The 27,322-nt window shown below is 40.7% G+C and overlaps 2 protein-coding genes and 1 non-coding gene across 6 annotated transcripts in view; all 3 read right to left on the bottom strand.

Annotated features, from left to right (window-relative positions):
* Positions 1-1,284: 1,284 nt before the first annotated feature.
* PPP1R8 (protein phosphatase 1 regulatory subunit 8) lies at positions 1,285-19,341 on the bottom strand. 4 transcript variants are annotated; one of them, XM_036914951.2, is made up of 7 exons: positions 19,187-19,340; positions 17,281-17,341; positions 11,420-11,573; positions 9,918-10,138; positions 8,157-8,301; positions 4,646-4,710; positions 1,285-2,745 (listed from the first exon to the last, which is right to left on the bottom strand). In XM_036914951.2, exons 1-7 carry the CDS (start codon positions 19,240-19,242, stop codon positions 2,392-2,394), a joined length of 1,056 nt encoding a protein of 351 aa, XP_036770846.1. In that variant the 5' UTR covers positions 19,243-19,340; the 3' UTR covers positions 1,285-2,391. The 4 variants fall into 4 exon arrangements, with proteins under 4 accessions (XP_036770846.1, XP_036770844.1, XP_036770847.1 ...); XM_036914949.2 differs by lacking the exon at positions 17,281-17,341 and having other exon boundaries at positions 19,187-19,303; XM_036914952.2 differs by lacking the exons at positions 9,918-10,138; positions 11,420-11,573 and having other exon boundaries at positions 19,187-19,341.
* LOC118927157 (small Cajal body-specific RNA 1) lies at positions 15,537-15,702 on the bottom strand. The gene has a single exon (XR_005030732.1). It is a non-coding gene; the product is annotated as a small Cajal body-specific RNA 1 (non-coding RNA).
* An 877-nt stretch (positions 19,342-20,218) lies between the features above and the next one.
* The window catches only part of STX12 (syntaxin 12), a 46,021-nt gene continuing 38,917 nt past the window's right edge, over positions 20,219-27,322 (bottom strand). The window contains exon 9 of the mRNA XM_036914947.2: positions 20,219-26,754. Within this exon, the coding sequence (XP_036770842.1) occupies positions 26,662-26,754 (93 nt within the window). The 3' untranslated portion in view covers positions 20,219-26,661. The remainder of the gene's footprint in view (positions 26,755-27,322) is intronic.

Below are 27,322 nucleotides of genomic sequence, written 5' to 3'. Positions count from 1 at the left end.
GTGGGGCCAGGTAAGCCAGGTTTCCACATAGATACCTCATGTAACTACCAAATTCAGCCAGTCCTGCTTCCACTAAAATCACCTGGGCCCCTGAAGGGGAAGATACAGCTTTGCAGGTTCTGATGTTCTCTCCATTGAGCTTTGTCCAAGACACCAAACGCATGCTTTTCTGCAACTCAAATTCTGAAACCAAATAATGTGTGGCATAATCTCTCTCACCAGGACTTGCTTTACTATGGAAACTAGATCTAAATCCAAATATCCTTCCAGATAAGTTGTGCAATTTGGAAGACATCTCTTTTAAAAACTTCAAAATGAACACCTAGCTACAAATAAATATAGCTACAGCCTCCAAAGCACATGATGCCACCCATGGGCCAAGTACATCCTTCACTTCAACTCATCCTGGTGGCTGTGTAAACCCATGCCCAGGCTCTGGATTTGGACTAGTTTTGATCCTGACATCACTACAGTGGGATCTCAGGGGAGCTAATTTTTTCCTGAACCTGTTTTCTCATCTGTAGAGTGGGGATAAACGGTATTCCTCTTAGGACTACAGGCATTAAATGACATGCTGTAAATGGTGGCAGGGAGGTAGGTGCTCGGTGAGTGGCGGCTACCAGACCAACAGTAACCTTCACTGCAGAGAGGAAGCGGTCCCAGGACGTGCATTTTCACAGAAGCCAGCTAAGAAGTCAACTTCTTGTGCAGCTGTGGTTTTACAGATCTCTGTTCTTTAGCAGGCTGCTCCTGCCACAAGTCCGCACTTGCAACCCATGGGATTTGGAACCTAGTTGCCATCTTCATCACAAAGCCAGATGTAAGTCTCAGCACACACAAAGTGCACGAGGTTCTTGTTACCAGGACACATCCGTTCAACACAAACTCTGCTTGAACTCCTGCTACTTACTCAGCTTCAGCTTCCTTTTGCTCTCCTGCCACATGAGCTACAGTTCACATGCCTGCAGCTATAACCAGAGAGCAGGTGTCCACCATGTGCAGCCCAGGACAAATGCCCCAGCGCCCAGTCTCCCCCGTCAGGTCTGTGGTTCTGCCTTCTGATGAACGTCAGCAGCACCCCTTGGCCCACTTTGCTTGGCAGGCTTCAGGATGCAGACTGGAATCCTTAATTAGAATTTCTGCATTCATCAGGGATCATTTTTATTTGTGGTAGTAAAATAAGGACAGAGCATCACCTCCCAAGGCCAACACCTGCACCTCTGACAAACATTCCCTAATGGGAGTGGGAATCGGTAATGGCAAACAAAGCAGACTACACCCGAATGACAAAAGTTACGTTTAATTTACAATGTAATAAAGGTTACAGGTAAAAAGCTACACATAAAGCGTGAAAAGGCCTATTACACAAATGTACAAATCTCTGTACAAAGTTCATATAATGTTTCCTACCTTCGCCTCCTATGCTTGTTAGCCAGGTCTAGTCTTGGAGTCTGGATGACAAGAGCTCTCTGTCAAAGGGGGGGAAGAGCCTCTGAACCAACATCTACAAACGTCCTTCGAGACATCAGTTATTTGCAAAGTAAAATCTTTTCCTTTTTAATTGGAATTGCTCTAACTGGTCAGATCCTTTAAGAATTGCCTTCATTACACTTGAAAAGGAAAGTAATGCATTAGAGTAGAGGACAGTACTCTGGAATCAAACGAGAAACTTCGGCAAGTAGAGCACCCAGGTTTGACAAGAAAAACAGGTGAAGTTCAAAAAACAATACTGTGAGTTTATAACTATCAACCTGTGTCTGTGGCACTGGTCACAGAGGAAGGAAAATCAAAATGCTCTCATTCCAACAGACAGGACAAAAGAGAAAGCCTAACTACTGGACCTCAAAACCACTGACCCAGGTAAACATGTTTGAGTTTAAACCTTAGCTTAGCTGAAGAATTCTAAATGCTCTTTTTAATCACCCCGGGATCCACGGCTACCCTCCTGCTACCTGGGACTTGCAGGGACAGTAAATTAAATTAGGCTGCTGGACCCTCAAGGCCGGCAATTCTGTTGTCACCTCCACAGCTCCAGATTTGACCTGAGGGCCTGGGGTCTTTCCCTGGGTGTATGACTTTAAATAACAACGATCCTAGTAAGGGAGAAAATAAAAAGATAATGTGAGGCCTGAGAATGTTTAGGCCTTTAAATGTTACGCCTATTTAAAAGGATGTTTGACACAGTTCTCTACACTGAAGGTTCTGAAGACAGGCCTTTATGGGATGCTTCAACCCCAACCTGTTTTAACAATACATGGTCAGGACCCCAGGAGACATTCTGAAAGACGATACCGCACACACGGAACGTTGTTCTCCCTAGCTCATTAGCTCCCCCATCACCCTTCCACCCTATTCCCAACCCAATCCCACCCTATTCCATGACCAAAAACATCAAATCAGTAAGGAAGGTGTGGGCTTCTTGCCCGGCCAAGCCTCTTTTGCATATTTTTTCTTCTTGGGCTCGTTGACAGCTTCAGGGTTATAGACCGCAGGGTTTGGTGCGGGGTTCATATTCACAGCTGACGGCACAACGGGAGTCAAGTCTACATCTGGGGCAAGGTTCGGGTATGGCATGGGCAAGCCACCAATGAGTGCTGTCCCGTGGATGCCATGTGGCTGGGAGCCGGCTTCACTGTGTGTGGGAGGCAGGCCCCCATAGAGTCCGCCACTGAATGCAAAGTTCTGCATGCGCCTGCTCCCTGTTTCCTCCAGGCCTAGGGAGCCAGGGCCCTCCATCCGCTTTTTCTGTGGTTACAAGAAGCAGAGGAGATAAGAGGTGAGGCACAAGAGTTGTGTTAATTAGCCTTTTCTATCCCAGCCCTAGAAAACAAGGGGAAGGCCCCTAAGCCTCTAACTTGTTTTGTTTCTCAGGAAACTTATTTCACTGTCCTGAAATCTCAGGGTCTGAGGAGACCTGACAGTGGTTGTGTAATGTGATGGCTCCCAAACACTGCCACACACAAAGCATTCACCATCCTATGCCACACGGAGAAAAATGAGGCAATGTGTGGGCTTTTCCTAGAGTACAACTGATCCACTTTAAGTGTCTACTCTTCATCCTAAGGTCATATGCCTCCCTCTTTCTGTTAATATGCCCTTTTAGGAAACGGAGGTGATAGCAGGTGGAAGAAGGCATTAAAATTTATCTTTTTTGGAGGGAAAATAGGAAGTTAGTATCTTCATGTTGGAAGCCCAATTTTTAAACATTAATCTGAAAGCAAAACAAATCTCAGCAACTGAAAGCAATTTACTGGTGGGCTGGGATTAGGAGGGAAGTATATAGCAAAGGGATATGAGGGAACTTCCTGGAATGATGGAAATCACCTATACATCATATATGGTGGTGGTTAGCTAGGTGTATACACTTGTCAAAACTCAAACTGTATACTTATAATGAGCGCATCTTATGGTATGTAAAGTATACCACAATAAAACCGACATAAAAGTACAGTGGACTCTTAAACAACATGCGTTTGAACTGGACAGGTCTACTTACACATGGATTTTTTTCAATAAATACATTGGAAATTTTTTTGGAGGTCTGTGACAATTTAAAAAAACACTTTCATTTTCTTTTCTCTAGCTTTGTGGTAAGAATACAGTACATAATACATATAACATACAAGTTATGTGTTAATTGGCTGTTTTTGTTATTGGTAAGGCTTCCGGTCAACAGTAAGCTATTAGGAGTAAAGCTTTGGGGAGTCAAGTTATATGCAGATTTTCGACTGTGCAGGGGATCAGACCTCTAACCCCTGAGTTGTTCAAGGGTCAACTATAAAAATATCTGTTGGTTTAAAAGGAAAAAAGAGAGAGAAAAGAGCTCAAGGGGGAATGTGGCATGAATGCTATCAAGTGACAGAAAAATTCCACCTTGCGCTTTTCCACACTAAAGTTCACAAAAGAATCCCCCTCATTCCTCGACTCCTTCTGGATTAAACAAAGACTAATCCTGAAATTTGACACATTTTATCAATCTAGTCTAATACATTCTAAAAATTCTTTTAAAAACAAACTCTCTAGAGCACCTCTGGCCAGCATCTTCCAGTCACTTCGCAACACCTCTGAACAGGGATGTCACTATTTCAAGGGGCCATCTGTTCCCTCCCTCTTGTCAGTCCTGGCTGACAGGTAGTTCCTCCACATGTTGAGCAATCAGAGTATCTCTGAAGCTTCCACTTCTTTGTTCTCTAACATACCTGATCTTTAAAGTTAATCCAGATCTGGGCTGCCTTTCCTATCTGCGCCATTCCCATTCACAACAATAAAGGCATGGCAAAAGCCAGAGGTGCCATGCAAAAATGCACCACCACCTCTCCTCATCTAATGACTTACTCTGAGTCAGGAGGGAACGGCTAAAAAAAAGGTCGGCCTCTGCACCCTGCTCAGAGGTAAATTTATAGACTCACATCACATCATATTCTACACACAGCATCACGCAGGCTGGTCACCTGTAGCATTTCTAATGCACTCCAAGGTCCTCTAGACACAGATAGGGCAGAAGTATTTCCACAGGATAAAAAATGGAGGAGCAAAGACTATGTTTTAAAATTAAGCACATATCTAACACTTACCTACACATAAAAGACTGGGTTTTAAACCAGACTTTATAGCATTTCAGATATTGTTATAATGTGCTTCCTACCTTAACTGGGACCACTGCAGTCTGCACCATGTTCCGGAAGCGACCAACTGAGGGATCCACATCCTCTGTGGTAAGAGGCAAGGGAAGGGTTAGTTTGGTGCTCCAACGACAGGATGACAAGACACAAGGCTCACCGCCAAGCAGGCAATCACAGCTCACAGGAAGACCGCAACACACAGCTATGCCTCAGTGCTTACTGTTGTGCCGCGCACTGTGTTAAACCCTCACAATAACCCTGTGAGGTAAGTACAACTACAAAAACATTTAACAGAAAAGAAAACAAACTCAGGCTTGGAAGAGAAGTGCTGGCCCAGTCCCCTGCTGGAGGATAGAAGAGCCAGGATCTGAGTCCAGTCAGCCAGAAATATGGTGCTCTGGACCACTAGGCTGTGTTGCCTTCCCCAAGTTCTTTCCCATTCCACACACTTTCCTCTTTGTAGGGGAGAACCCCAAGAGCACATATTATCAATCCCATTAGTGATAAAATAGGAGGTCACACACCAGACACCTGGTTAATGCTCGCTCACTAGCAGATAATAGAATTAATATGGAGACCAAGGGCTTTCAACTTAACTTGGCCTTTGACCTGTACATAATCAAGACTTTTCCTAAAGGATCTGAACCCTCACTCTCCGTCCAGGCAGAGTGGAGAGGAGCTCCATTTTACAGCTTACCCACACACTACTAGACCCTAGAAAGCCTCCAGGTTCACTCACTCTGCAGGGAGAAAGCACTAGGACCAAGGAAGGAATGTGCTTGCAGTCAGCCACTCTCTCATGCCTTACTGGACATCAGGCATGGGAATAAAGAGCAAGATATCCTGCCTTTAAGGAGTTTACAGCTGTAAAGCCAGATAGGCTACAGCATAGTAGAGGGGTTTCAAGAGGTGAAAACAGTGTTCCTGTAGTACAGACAGGACTACGGTGCTGGGTCACCTAGAATGACCAAGTTTTCTCACGGAAGGCTGAATGTGTGGGAACAGGCAGGCACAAACTTATTATCATTACTAGAGAAAAGTGCTCCAACCTACTTCAACCCCCTTTCAGTGGTAGGAAAATAATTGTTCCCTTATAAATGCTGTACATCTTACTTTAAATATAACGAGGGCGCTTGCTATTTAAAAACACACTCCTATGAAATCCTTTGAAAAACAAAGATTCCCCATTTCATTTAAATAATTAACCCCTGGCTTAAGTCTGGCTTTTCACATATTAGGATGCCTCTAAAGAACATGCCCTGGTGTTACGCTCACAACCAATTTTTTTCAACAAATGAGTGAATGAACAAATGGCTTCCATGTGGAAGAAGAAAGAAAAAGATATCCAGGCTGATCAGGAAGGAGACAAGGTCTTTAAAAAAGGCATCCTTACCCTTTCTTTCATCCCTCTAGGAACCCTGTTCCAATCATCCCTTCAGCAAGGAAAACCTAAATGAAGCACAAGAGCAACTGGAGCCCTAGAGGAGTGGCTAATAAAGGGTATGCCCCACTCGCACAACAGGCCCGTGGAGGCGGGGGCTAAGCGTCTCTGGGGGACCCTGCCCTGTGCTGGCTGAATGGTGCTCAGGCCTCTCACCTGCTCCTCACTCTCTAGCCATTCTCCTCCTAGAGAGAAGATACACCTGCTCCAAGATCTCTCTGCTCCTGGAAGATCTACCAACAAATTCCTTGCTAAGCCTACTTCTGGTATAGGAAAAGTTACATGGGTAAAAGGGGAGGCAGATGATAGAGATAACGGCTAACATCTATCCAGGGTTTACTGAATGCCAAGCACTTATCTGAAGTATTTTTACATGTATTAATCATTTCATCTCCCCACCCACCCTGTGAGGCCAGCAGTCTGTTAAGTCACTTGACAAAGGTTACAAAGTTCCTAAGTGGAGAAGTGAATTTCAAAGATGGACCCTCTGATTTCAGAGGCCGTGCTCTGAACCACCATGCAATCCTCTGCCAGAACAGACTGCCTTAATGAAGCTCCAGGGAAGTAATTGTCAGTGAGAAAAATAGAGTAGATGAGACCCTGAATCTGCAAAGAGACTTAAAAGACAGTCTAGCCCAGTAACTCCCAAATTGATGGGTGTTCATCAGTACAACCAAGAGCTTGTTTAAAATTACAAATTGCTAGGTTCGACCCCCTAGAAACTCATGTAATTAAGTTCTGTGGCCCAGAAATAAGCTTTCCAGGTTGGTCATCCAGCCCCTGCCGAAACATTTCCCTCAGGTGTCACTACTTGAGAATTAATCCATTACACCTCACACTCCATCAGGAAGTGAACTTGCTATCACTAGAATGAATGTCCCCATTTTTAGAGGAATCCTTTTAATTCTTCTTCTAAATATGAGAAAAAATCATTGTTGCTTTGTATACTGAGCCAAATACTTGCTACCCCCAGGCTCTGGTTTGTCCACTCCTTTTCCCTAAGGCTAGCCCTGTAAATATCCGACCACAGTGGCCGTGCCTCCTCCAACCTGCTCTCCTTCACACATGCTCCCCCTGTACTCCCCACATTCAGGGAACCATTCTTCCCTAGCCATGCATCTCCTCCTCCCAGGACCACATAACCCCTGGGTGGACCATGCTTGCATTTAGTAACACATCTGGATGACTTCTACTCAAATGCAGGCCAGTGGGTTACTGACCCCCATCCTTCTATTACAGCTCTTGATTAGTTTTCACATCCCCTGATGACTCAGACTGCATTTCAATTAACTGACACTGCTACATCTTTTTTTCATCAGCTGTCACTGTAGGAGATCTTCTCCATTTAAATACTCAATATTTTGAACCTAAATAGAGGACTTGAAAGTCATTCTCATTGCATTTCAATTTAGGAAATAAAAACAACTTGTTAGTCTGGGAACCTTTTTTCCATCCATTGAGATTTATTTTCAAACAAGGTTTTATGAATCCCAATACCATCTTCATTGCATAAACTCTATTTCCCAGCTCTATGTTATCTACCTATCAGAATATCTGAGATATGACACGAGCCCAATAAATGAATGTTGAATGGTGGAACAAACTGGTAAATTTAGTGGCCGTCCCATAAACTAATGCTCTCGTCTTACTGACATTTCCATACAAACTTCTGTAAATTACTCCTTACAGAGCCAAGTCATCAATGTGGTTAACAGTGGCAGAAGATTTTCCAATCCTAGAGTTACCAATCATTCTCAGAACCCCATAATAACATGTTCTGCTTTGAGGTAAAGACATCAAACACCTATACTTCACTTAAACCTCTTGTGTCACAGACATACTGGGTCAGCAGAGAATTACAGCCTTGCTCTGTATACTGAACTAGACAGTCCTACTTTAGCTAGTTCTTCCACACTGCAACTGGATGACGTTTGAGTGTTGTGGGTATTCCACCAATAAACTGTAAGTAGTATCTCCCCTTAATATGGCATCTATTATCCTAAACCTTGTTGAGAAATACTACAACTGACCTACAGGTTGTGTACACTGAGACTATAGTCTTTTCATCAGAAGAAACTAGGAAGATACCTCACCTGGATTAATGATCTCATCATCCTCACTGAAAGTCACCCGTGAGTTCTTCCTCTTCCTCTTTGGTCTCTGAATATCCAGATTCCCCTCCTCAATGGTGAGGGTGGAAATCCGCTTGTTGTGGGCAGTGTTGAACTCTGTCAAGTTCTAGGCCAAGGTTCACACAGGAAAGACAGGAGTCAGTATGCAGGGAATTTGAAGGAGAATATATTACTAAATAAAGGGCAGAAAGGCCTTAGGGGCTAACCTTGACCTCCCCAGGCAGACAAAATTCTCTTCTGTACCAGAAGAGATTCACTACTGTCCCTAGACTGCTGGTATTAATAAGCCTCCTTTAATAGAATGTGGAACATCCTGACTAATGGGGCAGTGATACTCAAAAGGAAGTAAAGGCCTGGAGCTGAGAACAGGTCATCTGTGCAAACATGCAAGTTCAGGTTTTGGTGTTTTTTTAGGAGAAAGGCTATCATGTTGAGAAATAAAGGAATATGGCTAAGAAGAACTCCAAGAATAGTTTTGAAGTAAAAAAACAGAGATGAGAAAGGACAATTGACAGTTTTCTCCTTTAAAATTCATAAGGAAATAAATAAATAAATAACAAAACTCCTAAGGACTGCTAATGCACTTAATATTTGGTGTTAATATTCTGTCACTGCCCATTCCTGGGTACAGCTCCTCTTCTATTCATGACCAAGCACCCACCTCAGTGGTTAACTTGGCCTCACCACTGCTGCCTGCCTCTTCCCAATCTGGCAGACTTACTCCAATCTGCACTGCAATTTGAGATATTCCAAATGTCTTGAGAACGAAGGCCCAGGAGGGACCTAATATACTGAACTTAAAAGACACGGAAGCATGGAAGCAGCCTGGTGGAGAAATGGGCAAGAATGACTGCCAGTGAGGTATGAGGCTAACTTTTTTAGGAAAAAAAAAAAAAAAACTTTAAAATTTAAAGATTTCTACTGTGCTTTTCTTCCTCCTGGCTGGGAAACTTAGTGTATACGAAAAGTAAATGCACGTGGGTGGTTAGGGACATGCTTGCATCGGTCTACCTGAAGAGACTATGAAGAGACCAGTTACACCCGTGCAGGATTGACATGCAAAGGACAACAGCCACATCACAAACCACTGGGTCAGCCTCTAGCAAAGGAAAACCACAGCACCTTAAAATTAAATCTCGTAAAGTTCATGGCTTTCAGAGCAGCCAGCCCCATTAAGAACAAAAGCAGTCTAGTTTTTATTCAGAAGATTCCTGGGCTATTTTGGACAATATAAAAAAAAAAGCAATGTAAATGAATAAAAGCTTCAGTCTCTCTAAGCCAGTGCTGTCCAAATGAACTTCTTGGAAATGTTCTCTATCCATGCTATTCAATATGGTAGTCACTAGCCACACGTGACCACTGAGTACTTGAAATGTGGTTGGTAGCTACTCCATTGGACAGTGCAGCTCTTGGAAACTTTAAACTCCCAGCCTTGGCTTCTAACATCCAGTGGAGGTGCCCAAGACACCCAGAGGGTCTACTGGCAGGAGACCCAGTCTCCTTGTTTGCCCTGGTCATACATACCCAAACCCACACAATGTAGCTCTCCAAAGTGTGTTACACCTGACCACACTATGTTGCCAAAGTGGCAAAGGCCCATTACTAGGCTCAAGAAAACCTCCTACTGCTAAGCCACTGGCATTTCAAGCTACAGAGAACAGCTACATAGTGTAAAAACCAAGAGCCCAAAAGACAAAGACAGTGACATAGACATGGAATTACATCAAGCTCGGTTTCCTCCTCTGGAAGCCCCAGTAAGCCCTTGAGTTCATCATCCTCTCCACCCATCTTCTCATCTCCTTTCACAGCCGATGGCAATGTCTGAGGCTTCTCACGTAGAGTGTATGCCCTTGTGGATGCACCAAATGAGACTGTGGAATCGATGGGGATTTGCTGAGGCTTGTGAGGTTCCAACCGAATATGACCCAAGAAAGTGCCGTGTGCTGGGAATAACCAAATCAGAAATGTGTGTGAGAGAGAGAAACCAACCTGAGTTGTAGAAGGGAGAGCAGGTCCTCCCAGTACGTCAGTTTTGCTTTTTAAAATGAAAATGGCACTGGGTCCACTTTGCATCCCTTGTCATGGGACGCAATGAAAAGGAAACTCCTTCACTGAGTCTTGAATCTCTTCAGTGGATTTCTTACACATCTTCGGACCTACTGTTACCCCATGTAACAAATACCACTGCTTGTTCTCTCCTGCCAGACAGGCTTGGCTCCATTCTGGATCCAGCAGGCATGGCTCCAACCCAGCAATAGCCATGCCATCTCGAGGCAGGAGACAGGCATTGCTGTGGTCTGACCTCTCCAGCCCCAAGCCTAAGGAACATAGGAATTGATGGCCTGGTGGCAGTTATGCTTGGGTTTCCCCAAGAACAAGACAGAAGGTTGGCTGAAACAGGTGCACATCAATGTCAAGGCAAGCCAAAATCCTACTGGAGAGTCTGAATATTTTTCCATGTCTGCATTCTGCATGTTATGAAATGGAAAGAAAAGATGAGATAAATTCGCAAGTAAGTACTTGTGAGACAGGGCTCTCCAAAACCACTATATAAACAGAGCAGGGTGGTGTGTATGTCTCGGGAGAGACGGGAAGGAGTACAACAAGACCAGCGCCCAGGAGACGGGCTTCTTTACATTTTACGCTGTATTTATATATAGGCAAAATAAACAGACTTCAGGGCCCAGTGCAATCAAATCTCAACTGCATTTCTGGGATTATCTTTGGCAAAGCTGAAAATCTTATCAGCTGGCGTGTGCTCACAGAAGTAAAATTGGTATTATTAGTGATCAAAGCAAAATGTAACTGGGATAAAGAACCCATTATAAAGTAAATTTTGCTCAAAAGACAGTATTTTTTAATGTTCTGCATCACTACATTAAGGGAGCTAATCACAGCTTCTGCTTAAACTGGACCACAGTTTATTATGGGTCTATAAACACTTAAATACAGTCTCTAATTCCTGGGTACTTTTTTTGTTCTCTACATATATCTATTGCCTCCTTCAAGACAGTGCTCCCCAAAACTCTCTTCTCTCTCCAGTCACCAATTATTTCGGAAAACAGGAGATATCATAGGAATAGAGAAGGGCTGATTTAAAAATCAAACATTAAACTTCTTTCTTGATATCAATAAAACACGAATTTGAAACTGAAGAACAGAAAGAGCATTTTCACATTGTCCAGAAGGGAATGTGTGAAACAGGATGGATGTGAGTTACTTACTACTGTTGAGATCTATTAGGAAAACTCTCTTCAGATGCTTGTGGTAGACCAAGGCAGCGTGGACCCGAGAGCAAGACTGGTGGTCAATGGTAAAGTCACACAAATCAGGATTTCTCCCAAATAAGTAATACTTCTTCTCATCAATAATCAGTTTCTAAATAAATATTAAATTAAATATTATTTAAATCTTGTTTCAACAGAGTTTAGCAAAAATTCTTCCAATCTATTAAGTAGAGGATCTTGAGTAAATTCCTTGCTAAGGTGAAAAGAGATTATTTCCCACTATTCTTCAAGATAAAGAACTTGGAATTAACTAACATTTTGGAGGGGAGGGGCATGGATGGCAATTAATCTCCCCAAATACAGTGGTCAAATGTCTTGTGATGCTATGAAAATAACTTTTCTTAATTCTATTACATGAAAGTGGCTTGTAAGACTGGTTGTATTCTATCCACTGGAAATTTGAGATTTCATTTGCATCTTAATTTAGGGTCAAGCAGAAAACAAGAAGCACAAAGCATGTCAATGAAGTACTAAGACTGCTTTTCAGAAAATATACATTCAAAGGAAGATTACCAATTGATTAGGAAAGGAAAGAGGTGTAAACACCTATTTATATTTTAATCATACTGCCATAGGGTCAAAGTTATTTTTGGAACCCTCTTTAGGAACTGGAATTACGTTAGATATCATTGTATGAGCCTCTAAATCTAATTTTATTGTCCCATTTCACTTTGGCCACAAAAAAGTATTACTCCAACTTAAATCTAAATGAGTACTTGCTGTGTGCAAATATGGAATTATCTCACAGGGCAAAAATTGTCCAGGTTTTGGGTAGTGGGGTTTAGGGATCAGCATTTACTGAACAACTATTTTTGCTAGGTATTTTAAGCATTATCTTACCTGATCCTCCAAGCAACTCTGTGAAGCAAATATCACCTCTATTGTTACATATAAGAAAATAGACTTAGAGATGAAGCCACTCATCCAAGGTGGTCCAGGTAGTTAAGTGGCAGATACGGGATTTAAACTCAGGTGCGAGTGACTTGCAATACTAATGACTCTAAACAATGTGCTGTGGGTCTGAAATGATTCTAAGAGAAGAGCTCCAAAATGCTTCTAGACACTGCTGTAGCACTGGAAAAAAATAAAACTATGTAATACCCCAATATAATAGCAGAAAAGGGGATTCACAAGCCAGCATATGATTATTAAAAAACTGTTGGGAGAGAAGAGGTTCATATAGCATTGTTAACTTTTCATTTCGCCAAATAAGGACATTAAAAAAAACTGTCACTGATTAGTATCATCATAATATAAGAGAAAGGGCTTTTTTTTTTTACATTTTTTTAATTAAGGTATGATTGATATACACTCTTATGAAGGTTTCACATGAAAAAAACAATGTAGTTACTACATTTACCCATATTATCAAGTTCCCACCCATACCCCAATGCAGTCACTGTCCATCAGTGTAGTAAGATGCCACAGATCCACTATGTCCCTTCTCTATGATACACTGTTCTCCCCGTGATCCCCCACACCATGTGTACTAAACATAATACCCTTCAGTCCCCTTCTCCCTCCCTCCCCACCCGCCCTCCCCCACCCCTCCTCTTCGGTAACCACTAGTTCATTCTTGGAGTCTCTGAGTCTGCTGCTAGTTTGTTCCTTCAGTTTTGCTTCATTGATATACTCCACAAATGAGGGAAATCATTTGGCATTTGTCTTTCTCCGCCTGGCTTATTTCACTGAGCATTATGTCCTGCAGCTCCTTCTATGTTGTTGCAAATGGTAGGATTTGTTTCTTTCTTATGGCTGAATAGTATTCCATTGTGTGTATGTATCACCTCTTCTTTATCCATTCATCTACAGATGGACACTTAGGTTGCTTCCATATCTTGGCTATTGTAAATAGTGCTGCAATAAACATAGAGGTGCATATGTCTTTTTGAATCTGAGAAGTTGTATTCTTTGGGTATATTCCAAGGAGTGGGATTCTGGGGTCAAATGGTATTTCTATTTTTAGTTTTTTGAGGAACCTCCATATTGCTTTTCACAATGGTTGAACTAGCTTACATTCCCACCAGCAGAGAAAGGGCATTTTAACAGCAAATAAGTATGCTTTGAGCCGAATTTAGCTTTATGGAAAACTCACTAACTATCCTTACTTTTCTCTTAAGCCTCTGCCCCGGACTGGTTACAGACTGGGCTGTCACAGATGAATTACTGCCAACACTCCTTCCAGTTCTGAAAGTCTACAATTTGACCATTTTGAAGAATAACCCTCATTTGAATATGTTGTGTTTTTCCTCTAAACACAAGGTCTCCTTAAGCTCTAGTTCACATTTCACACTATACTCCTAAAACCCCTGAGAGAAGAGTACAAAGCTGAGAAGAGAAATATACTCAAGTTTGTATGGTACCAGGCTAAGACTCAAGAAGTTCTTATTTCGTTCCTCGCTATGTCACTGAATCCACAGGGCTACTATGCTCCCCTCCCCTATGCTTTAATGCTCCCCTGAAGACACCAGAAATATACCTCATGCACTAACAATAATGACGACTGCTGAGCACTCATGCTACACACCATACGGTCAGTCTTAGGCTACATCATTTCATTCTCACACTGGCTCTGTGAGGTTCCTAATTTTTATAGATGACAAAATTGAGGCATTAAGAATTAACACATTTAAATTCACACAGCTGAATATAGTAGTAGCCCCTTGTCTGCAAGGGATACATTACAGGACCCCCAGTGGATGCCTGAAACTATGGATATGAACCCTTTTTTACACACACACACACACACACACACATGTATGTGTGTGTATATATATAGGTATATGTATGTGTGTGTGTGTATACACACACTGCTTTTTCCCATATATACTACCTATGATAAAGTTTAATTTATAAATTAGACATAGTAATAGATTAACAATAACTAATAATAAAATAGAACAAGTATAACTATACTGCAATGAAAGTTATGTGAATGTGATTTCTCAAAATATCTTACTGTAGTGTACTCTTCCTTCTTGTGATGATGTGAAATGATAAAATGCCTAAGTGATGAGATGAAGTGAGCTGAATGACACTGGCCTTGTGATGTAGCATTAGGCTACTGCTGACCTGACAGTATGTCAGAAGGAGGGTCACCCAGTTGACCACAGGTAACTGAAACTCGAAAAGCAAAACTGTGGATAAGGGGGGACTATTTTACTTGTAAACTGGATTAGAAATTCAGGTCTGCCTGACTTCACAGTCTAAACTCTTTTAGCCCCTGCATTATGTATTTTCTTCACTCCACCTGCATCAAAAAAACACCAGATGGCAAGGAACATTTTAAGGAATGAACAAGTACGACGGGTCACATCCTCAATTTTTCTTTAAATAATCACTCAGTTTCTTTCAAGCTTAGCAAGGCTCAATCGGTTTAAACTAGCTACATATGTGGGTCACCTCTGGGAAACTGTTCAGCAGTGCCCCTCTGCTGTTGGCAGAGCTTGTCCCAGGCCCACACTGCTGTGGAGCACCAACAGCTTGACAGCTCAATCAGACAATCAAACCCATGTCTGTGTAGACCCAAGTTTCAAGACCTGGGTTAAAAGTAAGACATTGCATCAGAAATGAGAGAGCCCTGAAATTTCAATACCTTGCTTGTCTAGGTAATATCCATGTAGACTAAATCTCATTGAATTTCTCATTCATATTTACATGCAGCAGATTATGTCTTCACAAACTTAAATTTGCTAACCACAGTGCTCACAGGCTGGTCTCAAGGAAACATGTAAGATGACCTCACCTGCTCTTGGGTTCTAACACTGACCAAATTTCTATGACCCTAAGGTGCCAAAGACATACCAGAGATTTAGGTGTTTAGAGGAGAAAAAAGACAAAAGGCCTCCAAATTAAATATGTATTCGTTATTAAAGGCATCTCAATTACAAAAATGTTAAAATGTAGAGGGAAAGGAGTATGTCTTAGAATCAAGGATGGGTTAATTCTTAAGACAACGTGCTGCTTCTGTCCAAGTGAATAAAATAATACACTGCTCTTTCAATAGTCACTAAAGCCACAATTTCCTGACCAGCGGAGGCTAGTACCACTATCCAGTTGTGCCTCTGAGTTATAACTCAGAGTGTATCTTTACACACCGGGCTTAAAAGACTCATGGCTTTTGTTTTAATGTTGCACTTCTTAAACCCAGCTATCACAACACATCACAAGCCTTTGTCACAAGGCAAGGATACAGATAGCTCGGTTAGTATCAAGTGCTGCCTAAATCCTTAAAAAATAAACACATCTCAGGTCTATTCCTCTCAGAGACAATACAATGATGTCTAAGGATTGTAACTCGACAATCGTATGGCAACTCAGCACACCTAAGAGCAAGGAAAGGTAGAGAATAAGTATCAGTTAATGGAAACCAATAATCAGAGGGATGTTTGAGAAGTTAGGGTGCTTTGAAGATATAAATTATTTCACAAAGGAACATGATATTCTCATTAAGACTAGGCCTTGTCTGCTTCTTCCTGTTGCCAACTAAAAATTTACTAAATTCTAGTTAACAAAATAGATTCCTATATGTCTTCAAGCTAGTTAGTCACAAAATTTTGTATCTGTGTAATAGTCTACAGTAAAAAAAATTTTACAGTCATTTTGGCTAAATCATTTCCTTGAAAGACCTTGATGTTTTGTGGACCTTTAAGACAGAAGAACCTATGACAAAGGGGCTCTAAGCAACTGGCTAAGGGTATGATGACTTGATAACAGAATTCATCACAACTCACATCTTAAATCTTTGCAAAATACCTGGGTATCTCTACAATATCCTGAAAGTGACAACATGTATTTATAGAAAATCCCTCAGAAGATCTCACAGATAGTTTTACAGTCATGAAATGCCATGTTTTTACTTTACATATACACCAAAGAAAAATGACTGCACTAAGTAATGGGGCCCTGAACCTAACTAAATTCTACCAGAGCAAGCAAACATAGAATTGGTCTATGACATGGGGACTCATGACTCTGTGGTCACAGTGGGCTTAATCCCCATTTCTTGGTAACTAAATGGTACCATAAGGATTGAAAAAAAACCTTACACAGCCTAATAGCTAATCAAAATTTATGTTCTCTTGAATTTCTACATGGTGTTCATTCTAGAGACTTGTATAAAAGCTGGAATTCTGCTAAACTTTTCCTTTAGAATACTTATTCCAGTTATAATTATATAATTTTTGTGTGTGTGATTGTGTATTTCCCATCATCTCAATTTCTTTGAGGATAGAAACCTTATTCATTCTGTTGACTCTTGTCCCTATGCTGAGCACAATGACTGGCACATAGTAAGCACTCAATAGATGTTTTGAATGAATGAATTTCATCATTATTCCACTCTCTATTTTGAGCAAGCATCTCAGTTTACTATACTTCTTTGAAGGGCTTGGGCCTGAACCTGATAAAAGCAGCTTAAAAGTTAAACTCAATCTACATCGTTCACTTTCTTCTTCATTATTGCATGTCTTGCACCTTCTTTCCACACAACTTCATATACTCAGAGAGATAGAATTCATCAAGTTATAGGGATTCCAGTTTAATTGGGGCCCAGGACAACAACCTATTAAACTCCTTCATTTGGAAGGTGAGGGAAATCTTAAAAACCTGAGTGTCTGTGGGAGACATGAGGTTTGAATATGTTATATCACCATGTGCTTTGAGTAGGAAAAAAACCCCAGGGTGAACGAAAGTAGCATTTCTGGAAAACAAGCACAGGAGAGGGGGTGGAAAAGTGAGTCACTTGCAAAAATGTTTAGTGTAGTGGGGGAAAAAAGGGAAGATATGTATTTCCATACCTCAATTAGTTTGTCTCCTTTGACTACATCCAGATGTAAACCAGGTGGGGGTTTACCTGCCCTAAAAAATAAGAGTGAAAAAGGCATTTTCAGAATGTTCATAAATGCCATTTATAATTACTGTCCCATTCAACATTGCAGCTCTCCTACCAGCCTATAATTAGTTCATGTTCAAGCAGAAATGTCATCTACTTCACTATTATTACGGCTCCTTTCTACATTTGACACTTCCTTAGTGATTCAATCGCTCTAAAACAGATTTTAGTGGATCTGTATTTAGAGCGGCACCAAGGAAACCTGTATTTTAGCACTTGATATCTACCTCAGAGAGAATGCAGCACAAAGAGTCCAAGTACTACAGGTGGAGTAGTCTGGTCACTTGGAGCTTGAATTTAAGATTTGCCACTACCACTAATACCATATAAAGGTAGAGCAAATCAGCTGGTGTTGTGGACTAATCCAGTTTAGTCTCATCACAGAATAAGAAGAGGGTACTGTCCTGAGCTCTGAGACCAAATCAGAGGTATGTAATTAGGGAGATAAGGAAATCCAAAATCATGCCCAAGTACCAATAAATACAAAAAATACCGGTTACCACTGAACAAGTCTTCCTACAATGGCATGTTTAAGGGAACTTTTTACTCCTATAACCACACCATTTAAGGGGGATACACATATGTCAAAGCTCCAAGTAGTACATACCTGTCTCTGAGGAAATGGTTATTTCAAACAGTCTCTTCTAACCATAAGCTAACTGCCCTGATCCAACTTCTGAAATCAATACAGCAAGGGACCATAATGGACACAGTATTTGTAGACTGAAGCAACTGGGTGTTACCAAAGTGCAAAGGGACCCAGAGAAGAGCCACACAATTACTTGTTTCCTGTGTTTGCTCCTTTGAAGTTTGATGAACAATCTTGTCGGAGCCCTTACCTACATTTGCACACACACAAAAATGCATCCTCATCCATCTAATCAAAGATGCAACAGTCAGCTCACAATCCTGCCCAACTCCTCTACTGCAGTTGCTGAGAAGTATAGTGCACTGGATGAAAGTCCATTTTGCCCAGGAAACAGGGAAAGGAATGCTACATCCAAAACATGCTTTCTGAACTCCTACTACAGTACAGGGGCTGGGAATATAAAGATGAAATAGCCCTCGCCCTTGAGAATCTCAATATAACGAGAGACAGAGACGAATAACAAATACTGTGATGAGCTACAGCAGAAACAGCCCTAACTCGGATGGATCTCCTTGCAAGGCAATTCATAGTTATTCATCTTGGACCCTACTCAAAGATTAAATTAAATTATTCCATTATTCCTAAGAACGTGAGATGGGTTGGTAGGGGTTTATTCCAACAATTACTGATGCTAACTTGTACCCAGCTTTGAACTGGTCGCTGAGAACCAAAGGGTAGGTGAGATCCGTCCCTTCCCTCAGAGGGCTCCCAGTCTGAGGGAAACAGACAAGTACCTCACGTGGCGGGGTGCAGCAAAGACTGGGACGCGGGGCTCTGAGCTTGGGCTGAGGTGGGGACGCTGGCTCGTGAGCGCTCGGGACACAGAGTAGGGGGACAGGCACCGTGCTCCTCAGGAGCACCAAGCACTCAGTCAGGAGTTGGGTAAGTTCGGGACAAAGGCCCCGAAGAGCCCCGGCAACCGGCCGATCGCCCAAGGAACTGACTAAGCGAATGCCTCGGACCCCCAACTCTGGGTTTCCTCAGTTCCTGGGCCCGGGCTCCAGGCTTCCTACTTCACACGCCGCCCGGCCCGACGGACAATTCTCCTCTAGTCAGTCCCAGGGTATCTGAGCTGGTCGGCTAGCTGCGAGAAATGAGCCGCCCTACCAGCACAGGCCAGCCGAGGCCAAGCCACTCCAGCCCTGGTCGCCTCACCACTCACCAGGTCGGGCAGTCGAACAGCGGGAGGCTGGAGCCGGAGTTCGCGGCTGCCGCCATCTTGCGTCTCCCCCTCCCATTTGGCGGGCCCGAAGCACGCCGGGAAACTGGAAGCCCCAGAGGGGAGGGCCGGCATCCCAGCAGCCTGTGCGTACGCGCGCGCACTCACACGCATACGCACGCAGGCCCTGTGCACTTCTAGTGGCGGTGGATCCTTTGGGGTTTATTTCAGTGTTTGAGACAGTTGGCGTTCTCTGGAAGTGTCTCCAGATATTGGGATTTCTTTGGCTGGAAGGTGTCTGAGGAAAAGGGGCTTGTCAGACGGATTACCGGTCTCCCGCTTGCCCTCCTGCAAACACGCTCCTGGGCTCTAAAACCTTCCAATTCCGTCCTTGCACTGGGCTCGCACTGTCAGCCCTCGACCCCAACCTGGAGAGAAGCTAGAGGGCAGCTCCGAGTGATCACTCATTCTGTCTCTCCTCCGGCCCTTCTCCGCAGAGCTGCATGCACCCTTACTCACTAACCCTTCCTAATCCAAATCCGAGCCTTGAGGGTTTCCGTAGATTATCAGGGAAACTTCTTCAGGGGAGTCATCTAGTGTTTATGAAAACTGCACAAACTGGAACAAAGGGCAGACCCAATCACAAGGCAGGCGTCCAAATCTTAAATGTGTATAAATGAAATGGTTAAGTCGTGGCCTCTTTGGATTTTTAGATTTTGGTCATAGTAACTAGACGGCGCAAAGAAACGTTAGAATTCAGGCCTGCCCTAGGCCAGCAGCTGTCTGAGTGACCATCTGCAGGGCCTCTGTCTATTGAGTGCTTACTTATGTGGGCAAGTATGTATTTTGTAAGGATCGTCTCATTTAAGCTTAACAACATTCTTGAGATAGGTATTATTTTGATCCCCAAGGGGAGGTGCAGAGACACTGAGTTGCCCAGCCTCACCCTAGAACAAATGGTGCATTGAATTCAAACCTAAATCTGATGCCAAAGGCCATGCTCCGTAATCACCACAGTCTATCACACTTATTAGATGTTGTTACAATCATATTTATTATCAACATGCAATTGATACCCAACACATTTTCATTTTTGTAGAAAATATGGATTATCTTCTTTTTTAAGGAAACCAATTGCAAAGTTATTGTTCACCCAGAAAGAGGCACTGCACAGCAATTTATCTCTATGATGAAGTTATTTCTTTTGACTCCCTGCTAACAGTCGTGGAGACATTAAATTGATCATCAGCCTGTTCAAGACTTTGCCCTTGGTGACATCTCCAGGCATCAATATTTAACTGCACCGTAATACTAACTTGGATTTTTTAATGAACTCTTAGGCAGGTAGGGGAATAACCTTTTCCTCTGGCCCTCAAAAGCACAATAAACTCATCCCAAGGATGCTAACTGCTCATCAGATCACTTATCAAATGACTTGTTAATATCCTTTCCAGCCTTGTGATCCAAAGAACGACTAGACTGATGGAAAAAATACAAATTCTAAACTTAGTTTCGAGAAAGCAGGCTATGTGCTCCCCACTTTGAACACAAGGACATGGGTCTTGAGACAGAATTAGTCTCAAAAGTGTTTTGATTGTAACAGAAAAGAACAAAGTACTTTTTATGTACATAAATTATGTATGCCTTTGAGGTTCCATACCCTTTTTCAGGCATAAGATTGTGTTGAAATCACTTCTAGCTGTCAATAACCTGGTAACATTTTGTTAACTTTGCCTTTCAATTTCTCAGCTTCTGTCTGGTCCACTATTTAATCTTTTCTAAAGTGCTGACTATACACCCAAGAAACCTAAAGCTATATTCTTACCCTTATAATTCTTTACTCCTTAGCCATGTTCCCTGTTTCTAGCACAGCTGAAATTCACACTAGCCTCTGATGTAATGACACCTTACACTTACCTAGGCCTTATAAAGCAAAATGCTCTTTGGGCACCAATGATGTCAGTACAGATCAGCAAACTGGAGGACAGCAGTCTAGACCCTTAACCTGTTCAAATGGAAAGACTGATGGGCTAGCTGCCTTTGGATTTTGCTATCTCTATAAAGATTAATTTCTTTGACTTTAAGACTTCCTTAGAATAGAATCTAAAGACATTAGGAGCATATTGATGTCAGAAACCTTTTTTCAAACATCTTTGATATATGAGTGATCAAAATAGAGGTACTGAAAAAAATGTGATTGTGTATAGACAGCTAAAGCAGGAGGCTTCACGTAAGCTGGGTGGTGAAATAGAAAATTCACAAGGTGCTGACAGAGGATGTTCTTGAAACATTGGGTAGAAACTGCCTCTACTCCAGTTTTAGAGAAAGCTTCATGAAAGAGGTGGTGAGCAGGATAGTTTTTATCAGTGATGCATGGAGACAGTGTACAGTGTCTTAAAGATGTGTGGTATTTAAGTCTGAGTGCTTGAGAATAAAATCATTGCTCCACCACTCCTAAATCATGTGTCTATGGGCAGGTTACTTACTATGCCTCAGTTTACTACTGTATAAAACATGGAGACAAGAAAAAGACATCTCCTAGGTGGTTCTGTGGCTATAAAATTATAAATGTAAAATGTGAAACGTTTAACATGTAGCATAGTAAATTACTGGTAGTAAGGGCTCAAATATTACCCTATGAATACTATTTGCATGCACAGCACTTCCTCAAACCTTTAATCCTGTATTAGATTGCCATTCCTGGCCTCAGCTCCCTCAGTTATTAAATGATGGGTCTAGTCTAGATGAGCGTTCACAGACTCTAGAGATGTCATGGGCCAGGAAAAACAGAAGTAATATAGGAACATCAACTTTTATATTGCCAACTAAGGAGATTTAAAAATGCAGACTGCCATCTAACACTACCTTTTCATTTTTATAATCTTGAAATATCTTTTTTTTAAAGTTGGAAGGTCATTAGTTCAGACTCACTACATCATTTTTCTCATTTGTCCATGGACTGGTAAAAACTTGGTCCTTGATCACAATCTAACATTACAAATTCTATAGTTTCAAGTTTATCCTTTGAAAATTAAGTGCTGCATTGTCAATCAAATATCATTTCAGTTAAGCAGTAAAATGAACTACTTCAGTTGGCCTGAAAGTAGGATTGGAATCAAAACCTTTCAAACCATTTCATAGTTAAGACAGAGAGTTTAAAGTAGTTGTATTTCATAGCACAGAAAACAATATTGAAAAATCCTTTGAAATCTAGGGATACACTTAACATATTTAGAAAAGCAGTGAGGAAGCAGGTGATTCCTAGCTCTAGGAAACAATATAGACTGAAATCTGAGTTGGGTTCTGGTTTGCATGTAGTGACCAGAAGCAAAAGTTTCATTCTCATGAGTAAAGACAGCTTCTGGAGCTGCAGGGGGAAAAAATGGAGTCTTGAGAAAGAACAAAGCTGGCGGTATCATGTGCCCAGATTTCAAACTATACTACAAAGTTACAGAATCAAAACATTACAGTACTGGCACAGGAATAGAAAGAACAGAGAGACCAGAAATAAACCCACTCTTACACCATCGATTAATTACAACAAAGGAGGCAAGAATATAGAATGTGAAAAAGACAGTCTCTTCAATTGATGGTGGCAGGAAAATGGAAAGTTATACACAAAAGAATGAAACTGGACCCCTCTTTCTTACACTATGTACAAAAATAAACTCAAAATGGATTAAAGACTTAAATGTAAGACATGAAAGCATAAAACTCGTAGAGGAAAAAACAGGCAGTAAGGCTCTTTGACATTGGTCTTAGTAATATTTTTTGGATCTGTCTCTTCAGGCAAGGACAACAAAAGTAAAAATAAACAAATAGAACTGTATCAAACTTAAAAGCTTTTTGCACAGCAGAAGAAACTATTGACAAAATGAAAAGGCAACCTACCAAATGGAGAAGATATTTGTAAATGATATATCCAATAAGGGGCTAACATCCAAAATATACAAGAATTCCTACAACTCATTATTTTTTTAAAATCCAATTAAAATGAGCAGAGAACCTGAATAGACATTTTCTAAAGAAGACATACAGACAGCCAACAAACAGATGAAAAGATGCTCAACATCATTAACAGGAAAATGCAAATCGAAACCACAATGAGGTATCACCTCACACCTGTCAGAATGGCTAATATCAAAAAGACAAGAAATAACAAGTATTGGTGAGGACATGAAGAAAAAGGAACACTCCTACAAAGTTGGTGGGAATGTAAATTGGTGCAGCCATTATGGAAAGAGTATGGAGGTTCCTTAAAAAATTAAAAATAGAAATGCCATATGATCCAGTAATTCCATTTCTAGAATTTATCCTAAGAAATTGAAAACAGTGATTCAAAAAATCTGTGCACCCCTATGTCCTTTGCAGCATTATCTACAATAGACAAACTATGGAAGCAACGAGTGTCCATCAGTGACTAGATGAATGGATAAAGATGTGTGTGTGTGATAGAATGTTAGCCAAAAAAAAAGATTGGAATCTTGCCTTTTGTGACAACATGGATAGACCTAGAGGGTATTATGCTAAGTGAAACAAGTCAGAAAAAGATGAGTATCATGATTTCACTTACATATGGAATCTAAAAAACAAATTAACAAACAAAACAGAAACAGACTCATAAACAGTACAAACTGTTGGTTGCCAGAGGGGAGAGGGGTAAGGGATGGATGAAATAGGTGAAGGGGATTAAGTATAATCTTCCAGTTATAAAATAAACAAAACACAGGGGTGTAATGTACAGCATAGGGAATATAATAAACACTTTGTATGGTAACAGATGGTGAGTAGACTTATTGTGGTGATAATTTTATAATGTATATAAACATCAAATCACTATGTTATATACCTGAAACTAATATAATATTTCATCAGTTATACTTCAATTTAAAAAAAAATGGTGGAAGTTCAGGGCATTTTACTTTGCACTGATACAACAGTAATTTCAATTTGATTTTACCCAATGGTACAAGGCAGTGTATCACCACCTTTTAGCAAAATAAAACAAACCTGCTCTGGGAGCATCACTCTAGCAGCTAACAAGTTCTCATTCTAGAACATCCCCAGGTGAAGTTGCCAGCATGACATTTCTACTTTACCTAGTACAGTACTACAGTTTTAACTCACTTGGAGAATGCTAGATCTGCCCAGTATTTCTGGAACATTCCATAAAGGAGAAAGGGGGAGGAGAAAAGGAGGGGAATACAGAGACAAACATAGAATTTCTATGTTCAGACCAAACCCCTGTGGTCCTTATAATCACAGAATTTTATAGCTAGAAAAGAGCTATTGAGAAAACTTGGGGCCTATGGGTTGAATGACTTGTCAAATACCTATAGCAGGTTAATAGCAGAGATAAAATTATTCAGGCCTTCTCTACCACTCTCTAGTTTTTGACCTCCAAACCAATGATTCTCAACTATGGTTACACATGAGAATTATCTGGAGCTTTTGTAAGTGTCCATGTTCAGGATATACTCCAAACTAAGTTAGAACCCTGTAACACAGGCACCTAGGTTTAAGTATTTTTTAAGTTTCTAATGTGAAACCCTGGTTACAAACCACTGTGCTAGCCTATGGTTTTCCTAAAATGATGAACAGAGCAAAGAGAAGGATTCTGTGAACAGGTTTATTCAGACCATCTAGCAGAACCTCTTGGCAACTACGATAAACTCCAGGCCAAATTCGTATTTGCTACCCATGACCACTACTACCACTGCCACTGGATTACAAAGTATTACAGAATACAACTACGGTAGATTCATTTTCTCTAAACTGAAATCGCTTTTCACAATCAACTTTTTTCTTGCTGTAATGTTACAAATGATATATCCAAGTGTAGCTGTAATTTGCAGCTGAAGGAGCAGTGATTGTAGAAACAAGGAACTGGCTCTGAAACTATTGCGTGGACCCCTGTGACACCCCAATAGCTCCATCCTCTTTTTCGAGGAATGGAAAGCAGCACCGAAGCCACCCCTAAACCAATCCTCACCTGATTTTCTTACAGTTCTGTTTTTCTCTGGATAGCACATTATCTAATACCTACTGCATTAGGATTTAACTCATAAAAATTTACTAAGAAAGTTTTTAAGATGTTTATTTGTGAAAGAGTGCAAAGAAACGTATGCATTGGGCCCTTGTTTACCCACTATTCACATTAGTTTAAAGAAGATTAAGTAACACTGAAGGGAGTGGAAGAAATGAATATAAATATATCCAGGATAGCTAAATCCTCTAATTCACTAAAGGATGAACTGAAATTATTGAACTGAAATTCACATTTGTGTGAGAGCCTAAAGAAATTATATTCCTTTAGCTGCTCTAGACCTCTGAAAAAGGGAAGAGGACAACATTTATATTACAAGACAGCAATCTTTTATTGAAACATTTTTTGTCTAAAACTATTCATGGAGAGATTAAATCTCTTGTTCATAAATTAGGGTAAGTCTGACACCACTATTCCAAACCAGTATTATTTATAAAAATGAACCTTTTCTTTGCTTTATTACCAGGTTCACAGGACTAAATCTTAAATCAACTTCAGTCTAGCTTTTAAAATCTTCCTGACATCAAATGCCCACCAACCCTTACAGGGTTGGGGGTAGTAGCCTTTTGACAGCAACATTCATTATTCACCAGGAATGTAGAACCACAAGTGAACAACAACAAAAAGATTAAATCATTCCAAACAATTTCTATTCGCTTTCCAAAAGCATGCTTTGTCTAATTCTCCCTTTCTATACAGACAGGGGGAGAGGGACCCCCACATAATATAGTAATGTTAATTAAATTAACCTCTTCAAAAAGTGAATGAGATGGTTTAGTGTGGATGAGCTGTTGTGGACGGCACTAAAAGATAATAAGCTTTAAACCCATATTAACATGTACCCCAACAACTGGCCAGCTCAAATAGATAATTTTAATCTGGATCACATGTGCAATTTTTTACTTTCTAGTTACATGGCCAAAATCTTTCAAAGCAGATAGAGAACAGACTTCTCAGAAATTCAAATTAAAAATGTAAAATAATACAAAGTGCTGGCTTGTTATATAGTACCTGACCAACTCCAATATGCTGGGTTCCAGAAAATAATTCTACCTCAGTTGCCAGTAAAAAGGTAAATCTTATATACACGTAAAAAGACAATATTACAAGACTGTAGTGTCACCTGTCAAAACAATATCTAAAATGGAATTTTCAGTAAATACTTGGGATGAAAGGTGATCAGAATACAAGAGAAAGCAAAATCCACATGAATTAATTCCTAATTTGAGAAATCAATAAAATGTATACATAAATTGATACTGTCTCCAAAGTCATTAATTCCAAGGACTAGTTAGTAGTTAGCTTCTAACTAAATTATCATAGGACGTTCTGGTGTATGCTTTCTTCTTGAGATCAGTTTGTTCTGGCAAAACTTTAACAAGCAGTTGCCCTTGAAAACAGGTCAGCAGGAGAAGGCTCTGAGGCAATCACTTCATTTACTAACTTGCCAGATAATAAGTCCCAAGATTACAATAATCACTGACAGGACAAGCACCAGGATACAGATCTTCTTGCGAGACTTTTTCTGAAGAGAAAAATATGTAAAAAAGACACTCGTGAAACAAGTATAACTTTTCATATCTAAGACTCCAAGAGTGCTTCATAAATCTGCCTTCCTGTAATTCAAAATTAACTCTATCCATACGCAGAAACCTCCCCTAAATCTCCAGTTAGCAATGCGACACAGTAGTGCAAAATTTCAGGTCCCCAAATACATTTTTGCAAAGGCACCCTTTATACCTATGCTGTTAGGCATTATAATAAAGTAAGTTATTTCTGCATGTGTATTTTAATAAAGGTTTTATTAAACATATTATAAAATTTTACGTTCACTAAAAAAATACAGATAAGCAAAAATAAAATAATCACCCACAGATAAAATTGTTGACATTTATATTGTATTTCCTTCTGATCTTTTACCTATGCATATTGCAGTTTGACACAATTGGGATAATACTGTATGGTATTTGATGTTTTTCTGTTAACATTTCAGCATACAAAATTTTGTTATTATACACTCTTCCTAAATGTCTCTTTTAATTCCCATGTAACATGGAGTGGCAATATGTAATTTATTTAATTATTCCTTTACT

Source organism: Manis pentadactyla, chromosome 4, assembly GCF_030020395.1.
Source record: "Manis pentadactyla isolate mManPen7 chromosome 4, mManPen7.hap1, whole genome shotgun sequence".
Classification (NCBI taxonomy): domain Eukaryota; kingdom Metazoa; phylum Chordata; class Mammalia; order Pholidota; family Manidae; genus Manis; species Manis pentadactyla.
This window is presented reverse-complemented; position numbering and strand designations above follow the sequence as displayed.

Bases quoted from the DNA above. Each gene is read 5' to 3' on its own strand.
- PPP1R8 (XM_036914951.2), bottom strand. From the start codon at position 19,242: ATGGCGGCAGCCGCGAACTCCGGCTCCAGCCTCCCGCTGTTCGACTGC. The intron at 17,342-19,186 runs GTGAGTGGTGAG...CTTATTTTTTAG, and splicing joins CTGTTCGACTGCCCGACCTG to GGCAGGTAAACCCCCACCTG. The intron at 10,139-11,419 runs GTAAGTAACTCA...GGTTATTCCCAG, and splicing joins CCTAATAGATCTCAACAGTA to CACACGGCACTTTCTTGGGT.